A 26,387-nucleotide genomic window follows, 5' to 3' on the forward strand; every position below is an offset into this window, starting at 1 on the left:
ATAGTCTAAATGTGCATTGTAAGATGTCCAAGGGACATGTAAGCATACAAACATTTGGAAATCACCAAATAGCAACGTGAGAAAAACACACCATAGCAAAACATCCTGCAGCTGTGCGTTCATCTTCAGATTTCACATCACTCATCTCTTCATCCTCCTTTAAGCTGGCAACAAAAATGAGACAAACACAGACAATAAGACTGTGGTATAAAGGAGACATGGCATGGTTTAGTAAATAGATTTGGCTACTATCCATTTTAGAGTACAGTTTTACCTCGTAGACCAAGCAGGGGTGGAGTGTGATTTGATAGCATGGGTTGTAGAAGCAGCTGAGAACAAATATTGCATCTGACAGATTTAATTGAGCCAACCAGCAATATCAAGGATATTACTTTTACTTTTGATAAGGTAATTAAAAAAGCTTACTTTAATAGTGTCTTATCATGAAGACCTGAGACGATGTATATAAATAAGGTGCCTAACAAGAACTGAAGACGCGTAATAGAAGCCACCTCTTTTTCTCTCCACTGAAATGAGCATCTGGATTGAACTTCTTCACAAAGAATGGCAGAAGAGTTTACTGTGGATAATTTTATCCTTTTTTCTTGCTTAAAAATTTCTGTTTTACTCTTTTATTTTCTGTTAGCATCAACCCTGTTCTTATTCCATATCATACACCTCTGACTTAGTTTGCTGGAGTGTTTCAATCTTTCCCCCATAGGCATGTAGTTATTTTAGTGGGAACTTGATGAGGCATAATGAATGAGTCTTCTGCAATTTTACTTGAGAAATAGATGCTAAGGAGGTTAAATTGCTTGCTTGAAGTTAGAAACATTTTTGTTTGGAAAAACCCATAACAAAATAAAACACATTTGAAATACATAAATCTGTATATACCCTCGAAACATCTTCGTCACACCGTAACTTCTCAGTTTCTTTTCTGAACAATGAGTAATTCACAGGTGTATCATTTCATTTTCAAAATGTTGGATTTTCAGTTATATTTTTGTTACTGATTTCCAATTAATTCTCTTTTAGTCTGTGAACACTCCTTATACCACCAGTCGTGTGTGTGTGTGTGTGTGTGTGTGTGTGTGTGTGTGTAGTTTGTTTGAAGTTTTGATAATTGTCCCATGTGTCCAGGAAGGGAATCAACATTGTTTTGGCCCTGGGTGGAATGGTTCTTGAGCATCAGGTAGTTTACATTGTTAGAATTATGCAAATTCTCCATTTTTGATGATATTGTTTCTAGTCTAATTACATCCTAGAGCACAACATGAATTAGCCTATTTCTGTTTGTGCTTTGTTTCTGTGTCCTGTGTTTTGGAATTCTGTTGTCAAGTGTGCACTTGTTTGGAATTATTATGCTTTTTTGATGACTTGATGCCTTTAACATCATGAAATGACAACATTGTCACCTGAATTCAACATTGTTTGATAGTTTTCTTGTTGATTAATATTGAGAGTCATAGATCTTTTCTTTTTGTCTTTATCTTTTACATATATTTCTTACATACACTATATGATTAGTTTTTATTTTATCCATCCTGAAAAGCTTTGCCTTTTAACTGAACTGTGTAAATTATACAGTATAAAATAAACAGCACATACCATGTTGTGTGGTTCCTGTTCAGAATCATTCCATCATGTCCATCCATTTTGACCAATTATTTTTCTCATCATATTTCATTCTTTGTATGTCTGGAACTTTTGGTTGGATGCCAAATACTGATTTGATCCTTATTCTGTGCTATTAAATTTTATTCTTATAGTTATTCTTGAAATAAATTAATAAAGCTTAGTCCTTTAAAGGTCCTGGGTTCCCAGCTATCACCACTCTCCGTTATGGGGATTTATACACTGGGCTTTGTACCTGCCACTGAACTACACTCCTAGTCATAGGACTGCTTTAAAGTTGGTGTGTCGAACCTGTGACTCATGAGCACCATGCATCTCAGGAGAGGGGTGGCTATGACCGAATATGTTTATATATGTATTGCAATGCCAAGAGATGGACACCTCCTCTTTAACAATTTGTTACTCAGCTCAGTCATCTCTAGAGATTGCCCATAGCTCTGAAAATCCTTTTTACTTACTGTGCTGGATAATTTATGAATTGTAAAATGTTTCAATATAGCTGTGAGCAAGAGTATGTTCCTGTTAATGTGTGACCACTAAACAAACACCTTCAGTGTTTTGGGGGTGAAGATTCGTAATCTCAAGCAGTGTCCTCAGATGCATAGTTAGTTTTCATCTGGACACTAGAAGGATACATGCTCTTTGAAGAACTCTTCTGGCATTCTTTCTTTTACACTTTAAGCTTCTTGCCAACACAGCATGTGCAATGAGCTGCAGACCCCCTCTTCCTTGTACTTGGTCCTAGTGTCTCTCTACATTGATGAGTGGGGATAATCACAGGTCTGGTCTCCCCTTGCATGGTAGACAGGGGTGTCTTCTGCACGTCAGTCTTCTTCATTGTCCAGTGTCTGATTGCTTCATCATGACTGGAAGCAGATATCAAACCACAAATTTCCAAAACCTCTTTAGTAATTTTTCAGACAGACTAGGTTATCTGCTATATATTTTGCTTGACTATTGTACTCAGATTATTGATGTTTCTTTTTTAGCTTTCTCTGACGACTCTCCTTGTTATACAAAAAACATGGATTGGAAAGCCATTATTGATACGTACTTTGTATTTTTCAATAACATTATGAAGTCCCCAATAACTTCCATAGCCAGGTAAGTTTTAGAAGCCAACTTGCAGGTATTAATTGTCATACGCAAATGCCAATCATAGGCTAGTCATTATTCAATGGCTATGAGCTCAGTTTAAACAGTGACAGTGTGTTTCATATCAGGCATCTAGTGACCATTTGTCTATCAACTGTGTGATCACAGGAATAGGATTGTCCTAAACAGTAGCATGAATGATAACAGATGATCTAAGAATAAAACATTTATTTAAGAACAGCCTGTCATTGCTTGGCACTTCAACACAGGGTCAATGATTTCAGTTGTAGTAATTGCAGGGAGGGGTGATCTTTGGAAGTAAATATGCCGGGGTATTTCCTGCTTTGCTATTTCATCACATGCTTTGAGATGGTGTTTTAATGTACGGTCACAGATATTTTTGCCATGTTTGAAGCTCTCGTGTTTGTGAACTGTGCTGGGGTTGGATTGGGCAGAAGTCTTACCTATAAATAGAAGAACTCAGAGTCAGAAGGGGTCCAAACTTAACTGTAAAGTTTGCTCAAGCTGTTGAGTGTGAACCTCACTCCAATATGCTAAATCCTCTAACTAGGGCCCAGGTTTCTTGTGCATTTACAAACTCCACTAGAAGTTCTTTCAGATACCAAAGTTTCAAAGCCATTCAGCTATCCCTCCACAGACCTGAATTTCCTTAAACTGGGGAAGATTTCCTCAAGGGCATAGAAGGAAAGTCAACAGGATGACCTCTGCAAAATCAGCCTCTGTTCATTCTATGTCCTGAACATCTCAATTACTCAACAGCTCTAACAAGAGCAACGAAAGCAATCTGAATGTGCTCTAAGGACATGTTTTCATTTTATATCTATGAACTCACTGGAGATAGCATGGAATTATTAAATGAAGAGGATAGTTAGTTAACCTAGTGTTGATTCAGTGGATGAAAATATTAGAGATTAGGTACAACTGATGCCAAGGAAGCTGGATTCAGCTTAAGGAGACCTGGGCTTTGCTCCTGCTATATGTTAATAGAGAAGCTTTGTTAAATAAAATCATTTTTCATAAGATCAAAATATTGACATGTCAACGTACTGTCAGTAGGGATGAGGTCAGACTATAGTTGTGGGAGTAAGTCACAGATCCGACTGGATCTTTGTGTCAGCATTACTCATGGCATGTGACTCCTTCTTTGCTGTTAAATGTGCTCTACTCCCCACCTTCGTCAGTCACCTGCCTTATTGCTGTGGCAAAATACCTAACCACGTTTTAGTTCATGATCTCAGGGGATTTAAGCCTGTCAGGGCAGAGAAGGCATGGTGGTGGAAGCAGCTGTTTGTGCAGGAAAGAGTGTGAGGCAGCTACTCACATTGCTGCATCCATTACTTGATTTATCTCGGGAGCCCATGGCCTTTTGAAAGGAAACATGAAACCATTCATCAGGCATAAATGGCAAATTTGTGCTTAACAATCACACACATTGGGGCTGGAGAGATGACACAGTGGTTAAGAACACTAGCTGGTCTTCCAGAAGTCCTGAGTTCAATTCCTGATAACCACATGATTGTAAAGCGTACGGTTTTTTACTACTTCCTCTTTCCTCCTTGTCTCCTAGCCCCACCTATCTTACTTTCCTATTGGCCAACAGTGTTTTATTCATTAACCAGTATAAGAAACATATTCAGAATGACATTCCCATCACATGATGGCTCACAACTGTCTGTAATGAGGTCTGGTGACCTCTTCCGGTTTGCAGAGATACATACAGACAGAACACTAGACACAATAAATGAAATGTTACTTGGTAAACAAAATCAAACAAACAAAAAAAAACAGTCATACATATTGATTCATAGGGCAATGTGATTTAAAATGCATACTTTATGATAATAGGGAGAACATTTTAAGTTAAATAGATGTGGCCATGTTGGGATTTCTAACATAATAATAGGTTCTTATATTAGCTTGGCATGAAGTGAAGGATGTATTGTCTAGAAAATGTTTCATTTTGGTCATTAGAAATGATCACTGTCTTAGAAAGCTGTAATGTTAGATGAAATTTTCTTTCTATGATAATGAAACAATTCTGTCTGTATTACAGGGTCTTAAATTTCACAAAGCACCTTTTAGTGGTGGACAAGAAGATGCATGCCTTTGAAAATGGACAGACGAGCATTCTTTTGTCACTTGTGGAGTTTTTGGAGGAATTTTTGTTGTTCGACCCTTCTGGCTCACTCACTGCTCCTGAATTTCATAGTTTCTCTTCTCTCAGTGACCTTGTTCTGAATAGAAGCGTTCCATGGATAAATCGCTTAAAAAGTTTAGAGAGAGACCCACATGATGGTGATGCTCAGAAACTTCAGGAAATTCAGAAACTGGTTATTGAAAAAATTCAAAGTCTTAAAAATCATTGGATGAGGAGGGAATCCAAAAATATTTTGAGATTCATTGAATTAATACTTCTTGAAATTAACCCAGAACTGCGAGGATTCTGGCTCAATGGCACTTCACAAGGAGGAAGAGCTAAATTTGAAATCTCATCCACACTTGGAAATTTTTCTGTTCCAGAATATGAGAAAATTCATAGCAAAAGCTTTAATCTCTCCCAATTGTTCCATGCCTATTGGCCCAACTCACCAGCTGCGAACACAGACTTTATACACTTAAGCAGGGCTATAATACACAGTCTCTATGAATTTAGCTTCCTGACACAGGAACAAGTCTCAATAGCTCTGGACACCATCTATGCTCTGCAGAACATGTCTGAGCATTTCTCAGCCCTTTCTGAACCCCAGAAACAAGAACTGAATGACATTTTGGCTTGTATAAATGTCTTCAAAGACAGAGATGCAACTCTTCTTCTGCAGACCTATTCTTCGCTTTACCAATACTTTCATAAATTCCTTAATGTTCAGAATAGAGAGTCTTTGATAATTTATCTTACTTGGCTCTCTAGATACATTTTGGATCTCATAAAGCAGCTTAATATCCAAAACATCCACAAAGCACTTTTGCTTTTATCTGAGACAACAGAGGCTCTTGGGACAATACTGGAAGTATCTTACTGTCAGCAATTGCTTTCAATTTTAAAATTTTTGGAGCTTCAAGCCCAGTCGCTGATGTCTGCCGAGGGCCTGGCACCAGGAGTGATTCATGCTACTTTGACAGGCCTCAAGCAGCTGTTTGCAGTGGATGAAGGCTTTCGTGTTTCTTTACTTCAGTATGTCAATCAGTTCTCCAATGCTTCAGCAGGGACCCTGCTGCTGAGTGAATGCACCATTCTTGGAAATGCAACCATTTCTTCAGTGAATTATTCAGGAAATGAAGGAGCTTCACTTCCTTTCCCATGGACACAATTGTTTTCAAACCTCTCAGTAAATGGCACTGCGATCAGTGAATTCATGGCCATTCAGTGCACCCTTTCATGGATTCAGACCTGGACTGAGATCTGGGGAAGCATTTCTCAAATATTTAAACTTGACCTGAATATTTTTACTTTTCTTCATGTTGGTATCACTCAGCTTTTGGATGAACTGGGAAATGATGGGAACATTTCTAAAACCTGCCGAGGAATAGTCCCCACTTATCATACTGCTGGACTCATATTAGATTTATTTAAAAATGTAACTCAGGAGAATGACTTTCATGACTGGGATGGCCTCCTGGTCCTCAGGGATCTTTGGGTAGCATTAGGTAATGAATTAGCTGCAGTGCGATCACTTAACCTGGACCAAGTAGAGAAATCTTTTGTCACCATGGAAACCTCCCTGCACCAGCTGAAGACATTTCTAATGAAAACAAACACAAGCTGGGAGTTTTTATATCCCCTCTTTGATGTCTTCATTGAGTTGAGCAAAGCCTCAGACTATGTGGATAGAAATGGTGATCTGATAAATAACTTTCTTTCCAATGATCTCACAGATCATAGAGGCAAATTTACCGGTGGCATCACTGAACTGAGAGAAACAATATTACTTCTTAGGAATGTGTCACAGGATAGAACTTTATTATCATGTGCATATATTTTCCAGAATCTAACTGAGTTGATTTCCAAAGATAATTCATTACTTGTGAACACTTCTAAGAAGCCAGCACATATTCTGGCTATGTTAAGTTCCATATTTTCATCGAAGAACACAAGTACCAGCCTGGAAGGGTGCATTGAGTGGATAGATGTCATAAATAGTCTGTGTATGTTATATAACTCAAGTTCCTCACCCAGCCATCCTCACAGCACTTTGGGAAGCTTTAAGGATATAGAGAACAAAATGAACTCTGCATTGAAAATTCTAACTTGGGCACTAAATAAGAAGATACCCTTTTGCCCATCAAATGAGTCATATATAAATTGTGTGACTGTTTACCTGAAAGACATAACTGACTTTCTAAATATTATAGTTACTATAGGCTTAGGAAAAGAGAAGGTCCATGAATTTGAGAGTTTATTTGCTCTCTTCAATGATTCCATAAAACACATAAATATGATCATCACCAATTTAACAAGAGATTATGATTTTGCCTCCTTGTCTGACTGGAAGCATATCAAGGACTTATTTCTGAGACCCAGAGGAATGTCAGATGACATTCCTGATCAGTTTCAGAATATTTGGCAGCACATCATAACACTGGGGAAGGAAATGCAGAAACTTTTAAAAGGTAGTTTCCATAGTGTCCTCAGAAATAATTCCTCTTCTGACACTGAAGCAGTGTTTGGTGTATTCTCTACCAGTCCAAAGGAAAGCGATATAAGCCGTTTAGGCAATTCCATTTACCGCTTAGCTAATTACTTTGCTCTCAACTCAACTCATGATCTTTGGAATTCATCAGAAACTGTCCCACATGAAATATTGAAAGCTGTAGGTTTCTGTATCCAACTGACACGGGATGTTTTCAACTCTTTAATGCCTGCATTCCGTTTCAATATTCCCCAAAGTTCAGATCACGCTCAAGTTTTAAAGAAAGTGACATCTTTCCTGCATTCTCTCAAGAAGGCAGACATAGAGCTCTTAGTAGGCCAGCTGGGTCAAATTGGTGAAAACTTAATGAGTTTCTTTAAGAATCTCAGCAGGTCAGGGGTTGACAATTTAGGGGTCCATGTGCTTGTTGGCTTAGTGGAAACATTTGTAGACAGCTCACATTCATGGAGCGTTAATCACCTGCTGCGCCTCTCTCGCCTGCTTCCCAAGGAAGTGGTGAACACTGTGTTGGATGTATATTACGCTCTTCCCCATATTGTGAGGCTCATGCAGAGGGTCACAGATAAAAACATCACAGAGAGCCTCAGGGACATTTATAACTTCACACTTCTTCATGGAATAACGGCGTTCAATACCAGCAAGGAAGACTTCGCCAATGTGATTAAAACTCTTCTGGATACAGTGGAGTTAGTATCTGACAAGCCAGCCGTTATTTCAGAGGCTTTAATGTGCCTTCCCAGGGCTTGGTGCTTGAACCACACAACTTCCGGGCTTGAGGAAAATCCTGAGGTAGAAGGCTGTGATGTCCAGGGGTACACATCTTCTTCCTTTTACCACATGGTGATCAGTATACTGAATTTTCTTCATCTGCCACACTCAAGTGATTCCCAGTGCATAAATGAAAACTCTGGAGTGGAAATAACCAGGAAAGTGGTCTGTGTGATGCATGAGTTTGCAGACTGGAATTCTATTCTCTCGGAGCTGTTGGAGATCTTCCATGTTAAATATGTACCTGTGAAGACTCTGCAGGGACTTTGGCATAAGGTGTTACCCTTCATGTCACCTTCTGGGAATCAAGTCAATGGCAGCATCCCAGAACTCTGTCCTATTGGTACCATTAAGCAAAGTGCTTTGCAAGTCATAGAAAAGCTAAAATATGCAAATTTTACAAACTTTCTACTTCATGAAAACATTCTGGACAGGCTAGATAACTTATACAAGATCCTTAACATTACTGAAGTCACAGATACATCTGTCCAAAAAAATGTTTACTTAAATTTGGAGAGGATCTTCAAATTGATTTCTGCTTTTTGGAGTTTAAGGAACAGTACTCACTATCTACTATCACCAATTACAAACTTTCTGAATATAAATCATACAGATAGGAGCCCAAACTCATTGTTAAATTTAATTAAAACCGATAAAGCAATTTACAACTTTGAAGAACTGTGGTTTGACTTTAAACAAACCACCAAAGACCCTACCAGTAACTCAAGTCTAGGACAATTACTTTCTGATATTAGCAAAAAGATCAGAGGCATAATGGCTCTTCAAAACACAACTGTCCAACGTCCCCAGCTTCTGGAAATCCTGGATTCATCACCGTTGAAGATGTCAGAAATTACTGAAGGCTTTTTATTTCTCATAGAACATTGGCTCCGTGAGTATGAAAATGAAGATTACTTCAGGTTGATACAAAGACTACTTGATGCCATGACTAGTGGGAATTCAACTGATGTAACTATGCTGGCCAGGGATCTTGCTACATATTTGGGCTATCTCAGAAACAGTACTAAAGAAGGCAGTTTTGATGTTGGTGTTCTCACTCATATACTAAATCAAGAGCAACTAACTAACTTCGCAACTCTTCAGTTACTTCTTGAAAGCATTGTGATGAATTTAGTTAGTAACTTCGCTGAACATTCTCAGGAAACCCCTCTGAGTTTCAGTGGCACCGACCTTCAAATAATGGATTTCATTACTCTCATCTTGAATCACACACAGTCCAAAAATGGTGGGGAAACTGCAGGGAGCACAGAGAGTTTCCTGAAGCAGCTTTTGGAGACATTCTTCTTCTCTTTGCTAAATGGAATGCCTGAAAATAAAATATCACTTCTGCTAAAAGACCTCCATAGAGGTTTCATTGCAGAGATGAGGTGAGTGCATTTTAGTTTCATATAGTCATCCTGGTAGTGAATCCCAGCTGGCTCACTTTCTGGAGTAGAGAGATGCCTATCATAGCTCCTGTACCTGAATTTGGAATGGCCTTTGAAGTGAGTTTTTGTCACAATGAGCATTTTATGATTGCAATAAGGTAACACAATTTCAATTTCCACTTAACCTGTAAACATTCAAACCCAGCCTCTGTTCATCACTTGTGTATTGCTTGTTCAATTCAGATCATCAAGACAAGAAATTCTTCCCTACATAGAGTAAAAAAATTTATTTTGAATGGATTTACATGTACATTTTGGATGGTCACTCTTTCAACTATGGTATTATCTATTTCATCACAAATACAAGACTGAATACAAGCCTAATGTTTGTATATGGAACCATTAAAATAATCATATTATTTTTATTCAAAATCTTCTAAAATATCTAATGTTACCAGTGAATGTTCTAGAGAGAAATTCCTATTTACTCTATGTTGTATTACTGGGGAGACACCCAGGAAGCAAGCAGTACAGCAAACCGCTGTGCACGAAGTTGATTCCTGTGGCTTTGGAGACTAGATACGCACATCCAACCTTAGAGGGGCAGGGCACAGGAAGGGATAAACAGAGTAGCAGGGATGCCAGTTCTGCCATGAGCTAAAGTTTGTAGCCCAGTTAACAACTGGGGGTCACAGAGCCAAAGCTGACTGCCTAGTTCCTATTGGGGTCTCTAAGTCAGGGGGTCTCAGAGACTCTTATACAGCCTTCTAACCCCTTCTAGACGACTGGCTGGCTTTTTAAAGACAGCTTGCCTTCCGAATATCTGAAGTTAACTCTTTGGGTACTTTAAACACTTACTTGCATTAGAGCCCCTCTCTGCAGGATCTTAGTTTAGTTTTGGCATCTGTAGCTGGGAGGAGTCATGTTTGTGTTACAAAATGGCCACTACCTCTCATCCAGTGCCTTCAAGGGACTCCTCCCTGAAGTTTGCCCAGCTCAGACACTTGGAGTAAAGAGCATGTTGAAGTTATGGTCAGCTTCGCCAAGGAGACACATCACAGGCATCACAGATTGGCCAAACCATCTGCTAGTACTTTTAATATTCAGAACAATATATAAATACACTTTCCACTTTTTCAGATGATAACTGCTTATCAAGAATAATTTTCTAGGGAGACTGCTATTTCTCACCTTCCTGTTATTCCCCACTCCCCCAATAAACCCCTTCTTTCTCCCAAGTCCCCTTCCTTTTATACCTTTAGTGTGTTTGTGACCTGCTGTTCATCTGGGATTGGTGACATGAGCATGGATGGCAATTACTGACAAATGAAACTCTTTTGTATTGTATAGAACATAGCATATACACAACATCAATTTTAAAATTTTTTGGGGGGGTTAGCTTAATTTTCACTTTGATCAGAATGTGAGGCTCCCTGTGGCTCTACAGCCTTGTCATGCCTGGTACTGTTCATGTGAACTGGGAACCTAGTAAGACTATGACAGAATCTCATTATAGTTTTAAATGTCATTTTCTTAAAGTTGAGAACCCCAGAATGTATTGCTTGGTCCACTAAGATTTTTGTTCTTTGAGAATGGCCTTCTTTTTCTTGTTTAAGTTTTCTTTAGGTTTTGTGGGTCCTCTTAATTTGTGTTTGATAGTTTTTTATATTCTCTGTACTAGTTGTTTATCACTTAAATTGTGTGTGTGTGTGTGTGTGTGTGTGTGTGTGTGTATACTTCAATTATCTACTTGGTTCCTCCTCTTTGTTTGTGGTTGTAGTTTTTATTGTTGAAGAGCATTATAAAATTTAATGTAGCCAATTTACCTGTATTTTGCTTACTTATAAAACTTAATAATCTTATTATAGAAGTAAAAATGAGACCCACTCTATGGTCTTTCTAGATCTCATTTCTAAGAGCAAAAAGTGAGGCTTTTGAGACTGTTGCATGCAAAGGATTGCCATTTCTTCATTTATGACATTCCTGCACTGCCTTCGTTATTTCATGGCAAGGTGTCAGGATTCGTCTGGAGTTACTTTAGAATCTCCCTCGATATCACCATTCTACGATACTATTGTAAAACAAACAAGGTCCTGATGTCACCATGTTTTAATCTTCCCATTACTAATTTGTGAAACATGAAATTAAAAGTACATGTATTTTTTCAGTTTTGTTCCCAGAGATAAAATTTTTTTTCTTTTCTTTTTTTTTAATTTTTTAAAAATTTATTTTATATAACAAAGTCCAATGAAATGAAAACAAACATTTATACACAATATTTGGGAATTTGGGCGTTGTTCTTTCCAAACTACTTCCTGCTGGTAAGGGGCGCTGTCATGGGGGATTCGAAGAAGATTCAGAAATCCTGGCTGTAGTCTGTAAGGCTGCTTTGTCCAGCTGTTTTGAATGTAGGATCACCTCATACTCTATTTCACGCGTTCTGGCATGATCAAACCACATTAGTCTGGAAGGAATCCACATCTTTTCATTTTCTGTGGAAACAAAAATAGAAATCCTTTTCCCCAGTAACTTGTCCTTGAACTTAGATTTTGGAGTCAAAGCATTTTTTTTTAATTTAATTTATTACTTTACATGTTGATCAGAGATAAAATTCTTAAAATTCTGAAACAGGATCCATTCCTTACCTGGATGAATGAGGACTCATTGATGAATATTTTCTCAAGTGTCTGGACTGTTTATTATCTGATTAAGAACTCATTTTCATTAGACAACAGAGAACTCTCTGGAGTCCTGAAAGGTTTATCTCACACCCATCCAAGGGAGCCCAGGATGAACACTGACACTGAAGACCACTTGGATTTCTTTACCGTAGTGACTCAGTTTCTCTCCCAGGTCAATAATTCTGAGGACCTCTCCAAATTCAACCAAAAATCTTAGGTCTGTTCACCACCTCGTAAGAGAAAGTTCTGCAGAAACGGCTAATATCAGGGATATTCTCTTACACTCACCTACTCAGGCCTGCCACTCTTCCTTTCCTGTGCTCCAACACACTGTAGTTGCGAAGCTAAATGACTTGTTTCTGTTGTAAATCGTTCATTTCCCTCTAAGAAACAAAGACACACCAGAACCAACTATGAGGTTATTTGGTGCCATTTCCCGAGTTGGTGCAGAAAGTCATGTCCTGGAGCCTGCCTTAGAAATATCTAGAGCTCTGACCATGCTGGTGAATAACACTGCTGAACTTGGTAGTGTTGCCTCTTCAGTGGATTCCATGGTGAGACTTCTCAATCTAGCCAAAAAAGTTTCAAGAAAGATGGCTATGATGTTGGGAGCTCTCTCCATCTCTAGTACAAAGGACTCTGGGAAATTCTTTGACACATTGTATTCCATCATGCTACAAAGTTTTCAACCCAATGTGAAGCAAATAATTGCTTTGAAAAACGTAGAATCTTTCATTTTTGAAAAGACAAAGGATTTGTTGGTGCCATTTCTTGACCTGGCCTTCTGGATGACTGGAGTCACACCTAATATATCACAGGACTATGGTATTTTTTAACATGTCATCTAATATACTTTCATACATCAACCAATCCAAAGACTTTTCTGAGATTTTGGAAGAAATGACTGAAAATTTAATTTCTACAAAAATTGGTTTGAGAGATTTGGAGCATCTTGTGGTGGTGATTAAAAACAGAACTCAAAATTTTTCTACAGATGCTGCTAACTTATGGGGAGAGATTCTAGATTGCTTAGTTCCTATTAGTAACATCACTGACCAACTGGACTTCTTAAAGTTTTATAAGCTTTCTTCTACCAGTCGTCCTCAGGCCCTAAGTCACGAGGGTAGTCATGAAGTAATCCAATTTTTGGATGGAATGTTAACAGATAACATCACAGAAAGAGAGACTTTCTTGAAAATGGTGATTGATCTCACCTTACAAGCTCTTTGGAATGGCTTAAACGAAGATAACTGGGATATTTTTAATCTCCTGTTGGCATTTGCCCAACACCCAAATGACCTTTTAAAAACCATAGAATCGTTGGGAGTAACAGTGACTATGGAGATGATTTAAACCAAGAGTTATTTTCCAATTTGTCATTGCTTCAGAACACCACTCACTATATCAGCTTGCAAAGACAGTCCTGATTGTTCTCAGCAGACTGGTCCCCTGGACTGAAGGGCTGCCTCCAAACAATGCTCAGTGGATACATTTCACAAGAACTTTGCTTCACCCAGATAGCAACAGCTTTCCTATTTCAGCCACTGGTCAGAATGTTACATCAACAAAGGGGGGCTCTGAACCAATGTCATACTTCCAGAAATTTCTGAAGGCATTATTTGTATCCATTAGACACTGGCAGAGAGTCCCACAAGCTGATCAAAGGTATTCTAATTCCTATTTTGCTTAATTTATCCCTTACTGTAGAAATCTCGAAGGACTCACATCAAACCAGAGTAAACAGACTTTTCTCAATGTCAGCGTCCATCACTCTCTAAAGCCAGCATCCATTCATACAGAATGGTTCAAGCTAACTATTTTCACAATTTGCCTCATTATTTGGCATCCAAGTATGATTTGGATTAATTTTTGAAAATTTCCAAAAGTAAAAGCCTTATACTCTGTCCACTTCAGTTACGAGATTGTGCTTGCAGCTGTAACTAACCATGGCATAAAAACAAGGAGCTAAGGACTCCTGCCCTCCAGAAACTCAACTCTGAATAAAGTTTGCCTCTAAGCCCTCCTATTCCAAAATGCTAGGTTAAAAGACTGGCATTGAACTCAACAATCCTGCCGCAGCCTCCAAAGTGCTAGGATTACACGTATGTGCTACCAAAACCTGATGGAAACTTCAAACTTGTTCTTAAACGCTCCAGTGTTGCTAAATCCATGTCTGGCATTAGCCTGCTGTCTTGGGCTGGAGGAGTTTTGCTTTTGGTGGACAGAACCCCAGGGTGCTTTCCCTGCCTCAGCTGTGGTTCGTGAATGTGGCAAGGCTCGCTATCCTGTGGTCCTTGCCTATTCACTTTTCTCTTGGCCCCATGTGACACCTTAGGGATGTTGTGCAAACACTTTCTCATTCCCCACCAGACGGGCTGACCTACTCCCTGTCAGTTCTGTTGCCACAGAACTGGGAAGGATGTCCTTGTTTGGTGGAACAGATGTCTCATTATTTCAAAATTTAAATGCTGGCTTCCAAAGCCTCCTGTTTTATCTCCTTGTTGTCTTTGGCCCTTAAACTATAGTGCTCAAGGGTAGTGTTCTTATTCTGCTTGAGATTTGCTTTTGCAAGCCTGTCCACCTCTCTTCTCTAATCTCAGCTTTCACTTGAGATTTTCAGGTCTCTACAGATGAAATTTCCACCATATATCTATATATCTTCCTTTTTTCCTCTCTCCCTCCTTCCCTCTCTCTCTCCTTCCCTCTCCCCTTATATAGACTCTTGCTATGCAGCTCAGGCTAGCCATGATCTAGAGAGACAGCCTGCTCAGTGCTGAAAATGTAGGCGTGCACCTCAACACCCATCTAATGCAATAAATATGTTTAAAAAAATGACTATTTTAATTTTATGCTTATGGGGAGCAAAGTAATGCTTTGATGCATGTATTATATATAAACAATCAAGGCCTAGCCTCCAAATATTGAAACATAGTTTTACTAGCTGTTTTGAGGTTTACAGGGTGTAACTGTTAACTGTATCCATCTCATTATGCCATAGAACACAACACTGTTTGCTCCTGGGACTTGTTCTTCTCCCTAATCATCACCCCAGCCACTAGAAGCCACCATTCTACCCTCAACTTCCATGAAATCAGCTGCTTTAGATTCCATATGAGTGATGATATGATATTTGTCGTTTTGTCCCTGACTTATTTCACTTAACGCTACCACCACCAACTTAATCTGCTATGTACGCTGTTACTAAGAGCAGGCTTTATCCTTTCAATGGTTGTCATCATGTTATAACCCCTCCAATGCCCAACTCTTGTATCTCAAGAGAACTGGAGCAAGAAGAGAAAGCAGACATCAAGTTTATAAGCAGCAACGATCAAACTGCAGTAGGAAGCAGAAAGTTTTCGGGAGGTCCAGGCTAGTGGCCTGCACTTTTCTTTTGTTTGTGCTAAATAAACAGGGTAGAGTGAGGAGACAGTTCTCACATGTGACTTAACCTGCCTGGCAGCCATTAACACCATAATCTGCTTTTCCTAAGTGTTTTGGAGATGTGTCAAGTTTTCCGGCAGCTGGAGAAGCCCTCGGAAGCTGTGGAGATGCTGCACAGAGTGGAGATGATGGCGCTGCATGTACTCATCATCTTTGCAGGTGGGCTGCTTATGTAAGAAGCACTCATAATTGCCCCGGCCCAGTTATCACAGCTTGGCTGTCGGCAAGATGCATAGATTGTCTCTGACTTTCTTTTAAAACAAAGCATGGGTTTCCCAGCCTAAGCTATTAGGCCCAGGGTGGTCTGGCTCACCCTTCCTCACCTCAGTGGCCCCTGCTGTAGCCAAGCTGGATAGTTCCCTTCCCCCAGCCAAACTTGCACTCTTTGGTCCTCTGCTTCCCAAATGCTGGGATTACAGTTTTATAAATGGTGCTCAGCCCATGTGTTCTGTTGTGAATGTGCTTTCCCTGGTTGTGAGGGTTGTGTAAACAGAACCTGCAATGCAGGTTGGGTATTCTTTCATTGAATAAGTGAATGCCTGAATAGAAGCCAGGAGCGCTCAGACACTCATGTTGCCTTCCATGAAATTCCTAAGTGTGCAATCTGTTTGTGTGGGGTGTTGCTGTCCGTGAGTCCTCCTAAACATTTGCTCTGTGTGGTAATACTTAGCTTAAGCAACACTGGAAGGGTCATCTGTACACTCTGGACTCTTATTTGGTGTAAGTGAACAGGCTGTGGGGTTGGGGAGGACATCCCTAAGAGGAATCAAGCTTGCCCAAGAAGGGGGAATAAGAATACACACAAAAGTCTACCATCAGAGAGGAGGGGTCACTAGCCTCAGAGTAGGCCCATTGGCCTATGTGGTGGCTGTGGCTGGGATTGAGGTATGTGGAATAGCGTGTGTCTGCAAATGGTAGGAAGGGGGAAATGAGACTCAGGCAGGAACTAGCCTTCTTTTTTTTCTGTTATTTTTTTAAATTTATTTTTCTTATTTTACATATTGATCCCAGTTCCCTCTCCGTCTCTCCCTCTCTTCCACCCTCCCATGTCCCCTGACCACTCTCCCATCCCATTCCCCCACCCCCACCCCCCACTCTACATGTAGGGTGATGCCTTCCTGGAGGGGCCATCTAAATTTGTCAAGTCATTCTGAGTAGGGACTAGGCCCTCCCTCCTGCCTCTAGGTTAAGGGAGTATCCCTCCATGGGGAATGTGCTCCCCAAGTTCTTTTGTGCACCAGGGATACATCCTGGTTCCACTGTCAGAGCTCCCTTAGACTGCTCAGTCCTTCTGGCTGAGACCCATATTCAGGGGGTCTGAGTCAGTGCCATGTTGGATTCCCAGCTATCAGTCTGGGGGCCCATTAACTCCTCCTTGTTCAGGTCAGCTGTCTCTGTGGATTTCTGTAGCCTGGTCTTGTCCTCCCTCTCTGCATCTGGATTCCAGTTCAGCTCAGTGTTTAGCTGTGGGTGTCTGCTTCTGTTTCCATCAGCTACTAGATGAGGGCTCTGTGATGCTGGTTAAGTTAGTCATCATTCTCATTATCAGGAAAGGGCACTTAAGGTAGCCTTTCCACGGTTGCTCAAATCGTTAGTTGGGGTCAGTCTTGTAGGTCTGTGGACATTTCTCTAGAGTCAGTTTTCTCTGGAAACCTATAATGGCTCCCCCTTTTATGTACCTCTCTCTCTCTCTCTCTCTCTCTCTCTCTCTCTCTCTCTATCCCTTCTCCCCTCTCTCTTTCTCTCATCTATTCTTCCCCTGACTCAGTCTTCCTAGTCCCACGTGCTTTCCTCTCCTCCCCTTCTCTTTCTCCTAGCTCCCTCTCCACTCACTGAGGAACTAGCTTTCTAATGTGACTTTTGATCACTAATTGATCAGTGATGTTAGCTGGAGGAGGATACTGAAGGTGAGAATGAAGGACAGAAGAGAGAAGACCATGGGGGAATAAACCCCAAGTAGAGGCATGCCAGCTGAAACCTGAAGGTTGAAAGGATGTGTTAGGAGTAGGTTTTTCTGCCCACCGCTTGTCTTGTCCCGCTGCCACGCCAGCCCCAAATAACACACCGAGACTCTGTATTTGTTATAATGCTGTTGGCCAGTTACTAGTTTCTTATCGGCTAGCTCTGTCTTAAGTATTAACCCATTTCTGTTAATCTATGTATTTCCATGTGGTCTCATCTTTACAGAGAGCCGGCTGGCATCCTGCTCTCTCCAGACTCTCCATCTTGACTCCTCCTTACTACTTCCTCTTTCCTCCTTGCCCCCTAGTCACACCCATCTTGCTTTCCTGTTGGCCAACAGTGCTTTATTCATTAACCAGTATGAGAAACATATTTACAGAATGACATCTCTCATCAGGATGCATCTATACGTTAACTGATGTGTTGCTCGGTGTCTAGAAGAACCCTGACATAGGCACAAAAGACATCAACTAATGTTTCTAAAAGGACTGAGTGGATTGTTGAGTGAGTGCTGGCTGTGGGATGGGCACACTGGGGTCAGGCTATTTCACTCATAAGTAATGGTAATATAGTTCCATGTGCCACAAGGCATTATTGGCCAGAGTGTCTGCAGGTACAGAACTAAACTTGGCTTTGCTCAGTGACACCATGGCAACTGGTCTACTGGGAGGAGAGAGAGAGAGAGAGCCTGAGATCAAATTGGTTGAGTTCAGGGCTTCATACTAGCTAACAGACACAGGATCTCTTTGAGCCTCAAAGAGGGTAAACTAACATCTATTTCAAAGGGTAGCTGAGAGGACTAAATGAGAGAAGAGTGTAAACACATGTGATCTCCTTGGGGCCTTGCTGGGGACATGCATGTGGTGCACACTACTGGTTTTTCATCCCTGGTTGTAGGGCAAGCTGAGGGTGTGTCTCCTTGCCCAATGCTGGGAAAGGCAGCCCCCAGGCTACCGAGAGCTGGCTCTCAGGAGAGATGGGTCAGATGAGCTCTGGTCTACTCACTGCCCTCCTTGTAATAGGAGTGTTTTTTTTTTTTTGTTGTTGTTGTTGTTTTTTTTTGTTTTTTTTTTTTTTGAACACAGGATTGAACCTTTTGGATTGAAACATAAAAAAGTGAGGAACAGGGGCCAAAGTGAATGCAGATGATGCAATCAAGGCCTGAAAACTGTTGCACAGGGGAGCTCTATGGCTCTATATCTCTATCTATAGACCTACATTTTTATTTCATTCTGGAGATGCCTATAAACATGGTATTTGCTGTATTGCCAAACACCAAATATTACATGTGGAAGCACACAACATGCTGCTCAATAAAATCTCCCCATGCGGAAGCATGCTTGGGGACATTCAATTATATCTCTTTCTGTGCTTTTTTCTGGTGTATAAAATTCAGCCATGTTTGAAGGTGCAATTATTTTGACATTTCACAGTTGGGTAAAGTAATGAATTTTCAATGAATGGAAACCCTTATTGGTACCTGGATTTCCATGTATCTGTATCACAGATTCTAAACTAATATAGCACATCAAGTGATATTAGAAAATCAATTTTTAGTTTTTATATTTCACTCAGGAGTGGCTGTTGTTGAAAGCGCTGCCTCACTTTCCTCATTAGAGCAGACCCTGTTCTGTGAGTAGGAGGCTGGGTGGAACCAGGAGTTCTCAGTGAGGAAAATCAGAGGTGCAGTGGACCTGGACCAGGCAGCGAGATCTTCCATCACAGAGGAGCCCAGCTGCTGGAGTTGTTAATGTCTTTGTTGACACTGAGTTAACTTCAGCATCACTTTTCCATTCCTTCTGGTGTTAAATATGACAGCAGTGATCATGTCAGAGGCTGGTGCTAAGTTCAGGGAAGAGGAAAAAATTGTCGCCCGGCATCCACTTTAATGTTCTCATATCACAAATTAGTGAGCTGAGGAAGAGAGAGCATGAGTCATGCTTGGGAAGGAGAGCTCAAGGCCAGGGATGGAGAGAAGGCCGAGTGGGTAGTGCTTGCTGTGTAAGCATGAGGACCTATGTTCAGATCTCCAGCACTTAAGTAAAAAGTGGTTGTGGTGGAGGGTGCTTGTAGTCCTAGAGTTGGGGAGGGGGCAGCCACAGGTAGATCTCCAGAGCTTGCTGGGAATAGCTCTACTCAGTTAGCTCTACATTCAGTGAAAGCCATTGTCTCAGAGGGGGGAAAACATGGAGAAGGCACTGAAAAAGACACCACCTGCCTTCCATATGCACCAACATACATCACACACACACACACACACACACACACACACACACACACACACACACACACCCTCGCACATGCACATGTACCTCTCCAGCTAAGGAGATGGGTAGAGATTATAGGGCTTGGGGAACAATGTGAAGATCTATAGGAAGGTGGCAGACCTGGAAAGACAAGCAGATATCTAATGTGTCTACAAGGTCAGAAGAAGTCAAGCTCAGGAGAGAGGCTCTGAAAAAGCAAAGTGAGGTAGAGGAAGAGGGTACCCTGGAGGGAATAGGGTTCAGGTGCAAGCTGAGTTGTTCCTAGTGTCAAGACTGTTAGATATTCTTGTGGTGATGCTTTGACGGTCTGATGTCCAATGGGGGGCAGAGAGAGGCCAAATGACAAGAAGCCTGGCACCCCTCCTCATAAGAGCACTATTGTGATCTAACTTTGAAGAAATACAGGGCAAGATCGCCCTTTCCTTCCCCTCCCTCTTTTTATTTTCTTTCTTTGATGGGGAGACAATGTCTCCTTATGTCATTAGGATGGTGGTAAATTTGTGATCTTCCTGCCTCAGCATCCTAAATGCTGGGATTACAGGGTATTCCACCTTGCTGGGATAGAGTGGCACCTCTTCAATTTGGATTTTTTCTCTTGGTATACTGCCAAGACTAAGACTAGCCTGTCTGTCTGTATCATCTATCTATCTATCTATCTATCTATCTATCTATCTATCTATCTATCATTATTATTTATTTTATGGACTTTTGCTACTTTAAGTATTAACAAGTTTAGTTACTCATAAAAATATACTTTGTTTTCTATAGTGACTCAGCACCTAGAAGGTACTTAGCTATGTTCTAAATGACAAGATTATCTGAAAGCGGAGGTGATACTCCGACACTGGGAGTGTGTGCAGTGAGCTGAGCTCAGAGGGTCCTAGACAGGCAGAGAAGGGAACAGAAGGGAGGGGGAGAAGAGGAGAGGAGAAAGAAAGAGAATGGAGGGGAGGGGAGGAGAGGTGAGGGGAAGGAATATGATGGGAAAAGATGGGAAGGGAAGGCTATGGCTGGGCTGGTTGAGGTTGAGTTCTGAGAGGTCTATTTAGAGAGGAGGCAGAAGTCCACAGCAGCAGGCACAGTGTGGGGATTAGGGCACAAGGCATACAAATTATGAGTGATCAGGAGGTTGACGTGGCCAGTAGCTAGAGAAGAACCTGGGGTACAGCATGGAACTTTCCAGATTTCTGTAAATGACCAGCTCTTTTTGATCTCAAGGCAGATGAGAGATGTCATGGGTAGGGAGGATATGGCCAGTACCTGCCAGGAGTCTCCTAACCTTAAGGGTGTGATTAGATAGGGTGCTGGACAGAGACCCAGTATCTAGAGTTTTAGGAAGTAGAATGGAGGCATGAAGAATGAGTCAAGTGAACACCAAGGATGTTTCCAGATCTGACAGGAGAGGTGTGGAGGATGGGGAAGCTGACAAATATAATTTATACTCCAAGAGCATTCTTTTTTTAAAAATAGTTTTTTATTTAAAAAACTCTTTTCTCATTTTACATACCTATCCCAGTTCCCACTCCCTCCCCTCTACCCCAACCCCATCCCCTACTCAGAGAGGGTGAAGCTTCTCATGCAGAGTCAATGAAGTCTGGCACATCTCTTTAAGTCAGCTTCATATCTAGGCTGAACAAGGTTTACATCTAAAAAGAATGGGCTTCAAACCATCAGTTAAAACACTAGGGATAAATCCTGGTCCAGTGGCCTCAGAGACTCTCCAAGCTACACAACCATTTATTAGCTATTTGAGAGTTTCCAACTCTTCTAAAATCCACCCCAATTTCCTACTCACTCAACTTTGTGTTCACTTTTGTAACCCCTTTAAGATGAATTTGTGTTGCCCAAATATTCTCAGTGTATGATTGAGCACCAGAGTATGATTGACTTATGATGGGGTACTTCTGGTTTGGTTGGTTATTTTTTCAAGACAAGGCCTTTCTATGAAACTGGACCAACAAGAGCATTCTAAGAATAAGAGAGTGAAGCGATTATAACCATGCTAGTATAATGGGCTAGAAATCTATGCAAACCAGAGTGAACGGCTATCCTTCCCAGAGAGCTTGTGAGAAGTCAGCTCAGTGAATAAGAATTCCACTTACAGGGACATAGGAAAAGAGAAAGCGTTGGAGAGGCAGGGGTGGCAAATTGATTCTTATTCAATTAATTTAGTTCAGACAAGTCTTTATTTATATTTTAGACTTAAAAAGCATAGCATTAATGCATAAAGAGGATTTAGTATTTATATATAATGGTATAGAATTTAGCCCTTAAAAGAATGGGTGCCATCCTAGAGCCTTCATCCAATAGCTGATGGAAGCATATGCAGACACCCACAGCTAAACACTGAGCCAAACTCCTGGAATCCAGTTACAGAGAGGTAGGAGCAATGAGCAAAGGGGTCAAGACCAGGCTGGAGAAACCCACAGAAACAGCTGACCTGAACAAGAGCAAGCGCAAGCTCATGAACCCCAGTCTGATAGCTGTGAAACCAGCATAGGACTGACCTAGACACCCTGAACGTGGGTGTTAGGAGGACTGGGCAGTCCATGGGGCCTCTGGTAGTGGATCAGTATTTATCCCTAGTATACGAATGGACTTGGGAGCCCATTCCATATAGAGGGATACTGTCTCAGCCTAGACACATGGGGGAGAGCCTAGGCCCTGCTCCAAATGATATCACAGACTTTGAAGATCCCCCATGGAAGGAAGCCCTCACTGTCCCTGGGTAGCAGAAAGGGGATGGGATGGGAGTTGGGGGACAGGAGAAGAAGGGAGGGTGAGGGAACTGGGATTGACATGTAAATGAAACTTGTTTCAAAGTTAAATAAAAAATATTATCATAAAAAATAATGGGTTTCCGTCATGGATGAAACTGCTAGACATTCTGTTAAATGAAGAAGCCAGGCATTGAAAGCTAAACACACTCATGTATGTGGAAGCTAAATGTTGACTTAGTGAAATGGGCAGTAGAATGATAGGGACCAGAGGTTACAGAGTCAGGATGTCTGTCAGGGACAGAGATGCAGTTGGATACTAGGAACCACTTATAATATTCTACAGCCCAAGGGTGAAACTATGTATATTCCAGAAGGCTACGACAGTCAGCTGGGTGTTTCAGAACAGCTATGTGAGAGATCTCTGGACCAAGAAACAATAAATACCCAAGGTAATAGCTAGTGATGTCTTAGTTGCTTTTCTATTGCTGTGATAAGACACCATGGCCAAGGTGACTTATAGAAAGAAGAAAGGATATTTGGGGCTTACATTTTCAGAGGGCTAAAGTTCATGATCATCACGGCAGGTCACATGACAGCAGGCAGGAATGGCATTGGAGTAGTAGCTGAGCACTCACATCTTAAGACACAACTACAAAGCGGGGAAAGCTAACTGGGAGCTCTATAGACTTTTGAGCCTTAAAGTCAAGCCCCAGTGACTCACCTTCCCCAAAGGGGCCACATCTTCTAACCCTTCCCAAACAGTTACACTGAGTGGGGGCTAAGCATTCCAACATTGACTTTATAGGGCAATTCCCATTTGAAGGGCCACACCCAATGATCTTGATTTAGTTATTTTACAGTGTCTGGATGAGTGTAAAGAAAGGCAGTGTATTCTATTAAGAGGGCAGTTACTTCATGTACATTAAAAACCAAAATGTTTTAAAAGGTACAGTTTCACCTTTATCTGCCTGGTGATGGTGATGATGATGATTTAAGAAATATTTAGGAATTTGGATCATTTTGAATCTTTGAAGAACAATTTTCTGAGATTGGGCCGGTAGAGAGAACTGTTTATTAACTTAGTCTGTTTCTTCTGGCAGAAAGCCCGTCCCTGACTAAGGACGTTCTGTGTGCTGTGCTGAGTTGTAAGGCAGATGGGATGAGGCACCTGATCTTATCTGCTGTGCAAGGAGTCACTTTGGCACATCTCCACTACCAGGTTTGTCATCTTTGATGTTTCAAAGCATTGTGTGTTCATCAAAGTTAGTCCAGGCAAGGCAGCAGTGTTGGCTCAGACAAGGTAGTAGGGTTACTCTATAGTTACAGCTTGGTCCTGAGAACCAGAGACTGCTGTGTGGTCACAATGGGAATGAGCCGTGCAGAACTGGTAGCATGTAAAGCTTGGCTGGTACTCAGCTATGAGAGTTGCTTGTTAAAGTCTTAGGGATTTTACAAATGGTGGTTCATCATTTGCATCATTAAAACTCAAACTATAGACACATATCTAAGAGCAAAATCAACAAGTTATGTGACACATAACTTCCTAGTTTTTGATATTCTACTGCTGCTGTCCTGAGATCATTTGCATTCATGTCATCTGCATGACAATGGTACTCTGGGCTATATATGTGCTACTGAGCATAGCTTTATAGCTCTGTGTTCAGTAACATCATGCCTGCAGGAAGTGGGGAGTTTACACCAGGGGAATTGGCAAGTGCCCTTAAACAATTGTTTGTCCATCCAATCATCTGCCTATCTATCTTTCTGTCTGTCTGCCTGCCTTCCTACACTCCCTCCCTCACTTTTTCTCTTCTTTCTTTCTTCTTTCCTTCCTTCCTTTCTCTCTCTTTCTTTTTCCTATATCTTGATCTATTCATCCATCTCATCTATTATCTGTCTGCCTATCCATCCATCCATCTGTTCATCTGTCCATCTGTTCATCCACCCACCTACCGTTCACTTATCCAACAGTTTATTGTCTATCAGTTTTCTATCATCTATGTTTTAGAAAGATAACTTTTATTTCTTTATTTTTTATTAGCACATATTAATTATTCATAACAATAAATTTAATTATGACATTTATATAATATACATTATCATATTCACCCCTTATCTTCTCTTGACTCCGTCCTACTCCCACTGCAAATTATTTATTTATGTAGTATATTTTGACCATATTCTTTTCCCTCCCCTAATTCCTTCCAGATCCTTCCCTCCTTTTTACCCAACCAACTTCATGTTCTTATTCTCTCTTACATCACCATCACACCTTTCAAAATGAAAATCTAAACAAATGAAAAGCCCAATAACACAAAAATATCCAAACAAAACAATACAATATAAAAGTCACAAAACCTAAAACCCAGAGTCCTTTTTGTGTTGGTCATCTATTCCTGGGCATAGGTCCTACCATTGGGTCTTGTTGATATATTTTTATTCAGTGGTATTTTATTGGAGAAAACGGATTTTCTTTTCCCAGCAGGTATCAGTTTCAAATAGCTTATTGGTTAGGGGTGGGGCTTTATGTATACTTCTCAGTACTGGAATTTTGATTGGTTTGATTTTGTGCCCTCTATAGTCTGAAAATTCCTAAGACAACATATTCCAAAATCTAAAACTTTGGGTACCAACATGACATAAAAAATACACACATTACATGCCATAGTCAAAGTACAGGTACACTAACATATCCTATGGGATGCCTTTAGACTATGTGCATAGAATACAGTTAGAGTAAGTTCCTAGCCTTAATGTACCTCATAATGGATATTCCAGTATCCAGAAAGACCAGAACTGGAAAAACTTCTGGCCATAAGCATTTTATTTAAATAAGGCAAATTCAGCTTCATTGAATATAGGAAACCCCCCAAAACCTCACTTTTTTTGAATGCTAATAAAATGGACAACAGTCCAGATTTTGGAACAATTGACTCCAATGCATCATTCGTAGCTCAAATCAGCATGTATGTGTTAGTGCTTCTGGCTGGATGAAGAGCAGAAACCCCTGCTTTGATGATGAAAAAGCAATTGCTCATGTCAGGATGGAAAACATGTCTTAGTTTCTTTTTCTGTTGTTGTGATAAACAGCATGACCAAAACCAATGTAGGGGAGGAAACGGTCTGTTTGGCTTACAGGTTATAGCCCATCATCAGAGGAAACCAAGGCAAGAACTTGAAACAGAAATCATGTGGTGAACTTGCTTCTTTCCCTGCTTCAGCTTGTGTTCAGCTAGCATTCTTATGCAGCCTTGACCTAGGATGGTACCACCCTTAATATGCTGAGCCATCTATGTCAATTAGCAGTGAAGAAAATGCTCCAGAGACATGGCCTCGGGCCAGCCTGGTGGAAACAATTCCTCAGTTGTGGTTCTCTCTCTCTCTCTCTCTCTCTCTCTCTCTCTCTCTCTCTCTCTCTCCCCTTTTTTTTGGTTACAGAGATTATTCTTATTTATTTATTTATTTATTTATTTATTTATTTATTTTTATATAACCAAGTCCATTTAAATGAAAACAAACATTTATAGACAATATTTGGGAATTTGGGCATCGTTCTTTCCAAACTACTTCCTGCTGGTAAGGGGCGCTGTCATGGGGGATTCTAAGAAGATGCAGAAATCCTGACTGTAGTCTGTAAGGCTGCTTTGTCCAGCTGTTTTGAATGTAGGATCACCTGGTACTATGTTTCAGGCGGTCTGGCTTGATCAAACCACATTAGTCTGGAAGGAAAGTTGTGGTTCTCTTATGGTAGGAATAT

At 40.7% G+C, this 26,387-nt stretch overlaps 1 protein-coding gene across 1 annotated transcript in view; it reads left to right on the forward strand.

The window, feature by feature from the left end:
* The window catches only part of Abca13 (ATP binding cassette subfamily A member 13), a 421,036-nt gene that overhangs the window by 79,374 nt on the left and 315,275 nt on the right, over positions 1 to 26,387 (forward strand). Inside the window, 9 exon segments of the mRNA XM_051200607.1 lie at positions 2,628 to 2,742; positions 4,808 to 9,573; positions 12,165 to 12,448; positions 12,450 to 13,070; positions 13,072 to 13,561; positions 13,564 to 13,640; positions 13,643 to 13,905; positions 15,731 to 15,844; positions 23,735 to 23,849. Of these exon segments, the coding sequence (XP_051056564.1) occupies positions 2,628 to 2,742; positions 4,808 to 9,573; positions 12,165 to 12,448; positions 12,450 to 13,070; positions 13,072 to 13,561; positions 13,564 to 13,640; positions 13,643 to 13,905; positions 15,731 to 15,844; positions 23,735 to 23,849 (6,845 nt within the window).

Source organism: Phodopus roborovskii, unplaced genomic scaffold (assembly GCF_943737965.1).
Source record: "Phodopus roborovskii unplaced genomic scaffold, PHOROB, whole genome shotgun sequence".
In the NCBI taxonomy this organism is placed as follows: domain Eukaryota; kingdom Metazoa; phylum Chordata; class Mammalia; order Rodentia; family Cricetidae; genus Phodopus; species Phodopus roborovskii.